The sequence below is a fragment of the Antrostomus carolinensis genome, unplaced genomic scaffold, assembly GCF_000700745.2.
Source record: "Antrostomus carolinensis isolate BGI_N321 unplaced genomic scaffold, ASM70074v2 scaffold8470, whole genome shotgun sequence".
NCBI lineage: Eukaryota > Metazoa > Chordata > Aves > Caprimulgiformes > Caprimulgidae > Antrostomus > Antrostomus carolinensis.
The window spans coordinates 94,255-98,401 of NW_010286546.1; the positions used below are offsets into that span (position 1 = coordinate 94,255).

The 4,147-nt window shown below is 34.6% G+C and overlaps 1 protein-coding gene across 1 annotated transcript in view; it reads right to left on the minus strand.

Moving 5' to 3' along the window:
* Positions 1-555: 555 nt before the first annotated feature.
* SLC17A6 (solute carrier family 17 member 6) overlaps positions 556-4,147 on the minus strand; it is a 28,716-nt gene continuing 25,124 nt past the window's right edge. Inside the window, exons 9-10 of the mRNA XM_010174596.2 lie at positions 3,042-3,169; positions 556-2,693 (exon numbers count right to left, since the gene is read on the minus strand). Of these exons, the coding sequence (XP_010172898.2) occupies positions 2,361-2,693; positions 3,042-3,169 (461 nt within the window). The 3' untranslated portion in view covers positions 556-2,360. The remainder of the gene's footprint in view (positions 2,694-3,041; positions 3,170-4,147) is intronic.

Consider the following 4,147-nt stretch of genomic DNA (forward strand, 5'->3'; position numbering starts at 1 on the left):
TACATTTTTCTACTTGATGCAAGAAAATTATTGAAGAGTAAAAATTTTATTAGAAAAAAACCTTACTTTTAATATAGGATTTCTTGAATTTACTGATTCCTTGAGGATCTATCTAAAGATGGATGGAAAGCAACATTATATTTCAGTTAAGGAGTCTTATTGCAGGAGCAGGAAAGGAAATATATTCCAAGAACAGCAGTCTGTGATGCTTTTCATTTTCTTTAGAGAATGTTGATCCATGCCAGCTCTTTAGCTAACACAGAATAGTCTGTCTTTCCCAGTTTTGTGGCATTGGCTGGCACATTGATCCTTCTGCTCCTTTCTCTTCCATGCCTACTCCAGTCATCCTTATGAGGGAAGGAACAGTAATATAGAGTTAGGTGTCTCTTCCACCACGTATCTGTGCATGGTTGGAGGAGACAGTAGACAATGCAGGACACTGGGTATTCAGCATCCCTCCCAGCTGGGACATGAGAATTTGTTCTGCAGTGACTATAATTTTAGTCATCTATATTAAAGTGTACCTAAAGAAATGACAAGAAACTACAATGGTCCTTTTTTATATAAAAGGATAAATAGAGCATTTTATTAACACTTTTTGCAGCAACAAAAGTGACACAGTCCACATCTTTTTCATAAAACACAGCAAAAGCTATGGTCACATTTTACATCACTTTGAGGCACAAAGCAAAATATTTTTTTCTTAAGGTCAAGGTATGATTTACATTTAAAAAAAAAAAAAAATAAAAAGGAAAAGAAACAATCCTCAAGTTGTATATTGCGGTAGCAGGGTTTCCAATCACTAGCACAATACAAGGAACAGACCAAGAATCCAGAATGGATTATTACATACAATAATAACCATTTGATTGAATTAAGAAATGGATCATTGTTGTCATTTTAGAGTATTAAGAAGTGGTCTGGTGTTGCTAACTTCAGTTTGGTTCAGTTTGGTTTGATCCCAACAACCCCAAATATATACAACAAGCTAAATGAAGGTTAATATATAGTCTAGATTATGCACTTCATAATGCATTGCACTTATTGCTTGGTACACTAATGTTGCAGTCACTGTTGAGTTATGCTAAAAAGACAAGCGTGATGCTTGTTGGCTTCTTTCAACCCAACACTAGTTGTTTGCCACTTTGGTTTATTGTGAGTTTATATGTTACTTATATTCAGTGTCCATTTTTATTAGGTTTAATTGAAAGACAAATACATTTTTTTTATTTCAGGGATTTCTAAAATAGCAACATTTTCTATAATTACAGTATCTTCAATAAACTTCTATCTATGTATACAATTGTGGCATGATGTGTAAAAATATGAACGCTATTAAGGGAAGAATAAGGGTTAAATTATTCTCTGTTTCTTCTATTGGCTTCAAAATATTCTGCAAAACAAATACATCCTTTTTCATAGGGCTACTTGCTCATAGTAAATTTCTCTTTGGAATTTTGTAAAATACTATATCTTTTTCTAGGTTATATTGTTTTTTTCTCTCTCTAAAGACATCAGTACAAAGTTGGAATATACTGCAAAGAAAAGAATAATAAAGCTTGGTTTTTGATAAAGGGATTTGACAGTCTGCATGAAAAGTCAGACTTAACATTATACATTGGTTTTATATTAGTTGATAAATGCAGGGAAGAACATGACAGTGCCTATAATTTCATAAGATTCTGTAAAGAACAGAAATAAGAATTTGTGCCCAAACATTCAGTATAAAACTCCTAAATAATTCCTTTATTCATCACAGAGTAGCCTGCAGCATGTAATCACAATAAACATACAATATGCCCTATTTGTTCTTTAGGCTTGATACAATTACCATTAAAGGAACTGGATCAATCCTCTGTAAATGCCTAGGACTCAACCTTTCTTCTTTAAGAAAGCTCTTGTCTTAGACTAAACACACAATTCCTACATTGCACTGAGTAAACGTGTGTATTTAACACAATCTCTTTCAATACAGTGTAACAAATATATAAGTGCATTTTTAATGATCAAGTAATTTTGGCTTTCTAAAAAGAGCATTAGATGTGCCAACTTGGTTGCTTAGTTGTGCTTTAATCCTTAGTTATGAGTTTTAGCTCTTGTATACTGTAAGTATCTAATTGCCTCTATAGTTTTGACCAGTAAACCCTTAAAACTCTAATGTTTATAGAACAAATATAACCTAATGAAAGTGATGACATGTCACAACTCATACAGATTGCACTTTAATGGATTTTTTTTACAGTAAGACCTTCCTGTTTGATATGTGTTTACATGTTTATACCACATTTTATTTCTGTGTGCAAACAATCACAATGAATTTAATCACAAACACTACAAAATATACCCAATATTTAGGTTTGTTATGAATAATCTCCTTCCTTGTAGTTGTATGAGTCTTGTACTTCCTCTTGTACAAATTCCTCTTTTTTCTCCCAACCATTAGGCCAGCCACCGTTGACCTGGGTTGTAGCACCATAAGACTTGGTGGTACCATAATTTACATAATTCTGAGTAATGTCCCCTGTCTCTTCAGCAAGTTCATCTTCATGAATAAAGCCACATTTCTCTTCACTTGTCTGTTCAGGGTCTGCCCAGGGTTGTTTCTCTCCTGAAGCAAATATGCCATAGAAGATAACACCTCCATAATGAACTAAAGCAGCAATGAGGAAGACATACTGCCACTCTTCACGTGTCTGTAAAGAAGGAATTTGCTAAATCAGACTAGTGCATAGACTTAGCTAACTCTTCTGAGCCTGAAAGCTCTAAATTAGGGATTGAGGCTGTAATAGTCAGCAGAGCTAAAACATATCAGTGTCCAGTTTCCAATCATTTCTATCTGTCTTTCTTTGAAAAATCACTATTCATTAGCCTACAAAAGCATTGACCTGGTGAGCATATAGCATGCTTCAAATTTCCAAGTTCCTGGAGCTCTCAGACTCTAACAGGGACTTCCTGGCAAGCTGTACTATGGAAAGGTCTTTTTCTTTAAAACATATTAATAATATTAAATTGGAAGATTTGAAAACCACATCACCGTTTACCTTGTTCTTTGTCATTGCTCCGACAATTATAGGGCAAACCATTCCAGACAAGGTCCCGACTCCATTAGAAATCCCCATTAAGATGCTGGCGTACCTTGGGGCAATGTCTAAGTGGTTGACATTGAATCCTGCAATACAAAGGTCAGCAAACATTCATACCAATAGCAGAGCATTACTTCAGTTCCGGAAAATAATGCTATCACTTGACAATTTTACCCTGACTTCTTTGGGCTGTTTAATTGCATTTCTTTTTCTCTAAAAGGCTTATAATGGTTGAAAATTCCTAGAGAGATTCTAGGTTTTCATTTTCTTTTAAAAATACATTATAAAAGGATATCAAATGTATTTTCTTCCCCAAATTTTTCCCAAAAAGTAGTGACTGTGTGGAGTAGAGAACCCAGAAAATACTTAGGCAGGGAGAAAGTTCATATTTTTGCAATCATTCATGACTATTTCATGCTGTAAATAACATGGCATTTTTTCTTCCAGCTTCTACCACTTTTCTTTCCTATTGCCCACACTTTTCTTTTTGTCACACAGACCAGCAGAAGGGAATTCCCTTCTGTTCTTAAGTGCTAACATGAAGGGAGTAAAAAGATAGTACCTATAAATAATTTATTAATTATTTTTATAAATATTTTATTCTTCTCTTGCATTTCCAGCAGCTTAATTCTCTTCAAACTTATTCAATAAATCTTATTTTAAGATTTAAATAATCTTAGGAAAAAACACATGCTTCTCTGAAGTGGCAGAACACATTGTCCCCAAAATAAGCACTTAAGTAAGTGAAAACAGAACCCAAATCTTTGGATACAGAAAGATAATGAAAGGGAAAAAGCAGGCAGCGTGATATGGATAACTGTTAGAAGAAGCACAATACACTTTTCCAGTTGTACAAAACAGGCATGATACCCTGCAGAACACAGGGGATTAAGGACAGATTTGATTAAGGAGAGTTTAGATGTTTGGCACAGAAGAAAAGAGAGCCTGTTTTAGACATAAGGAACCAGCATGGGAGAGGATACTCAGATCACAGTGGGAAAACAAGGGAAGGCCAGATGACTTGTGTTTGGGAAAGGCAAAGGCAAAAGGGCGACACATCAGCA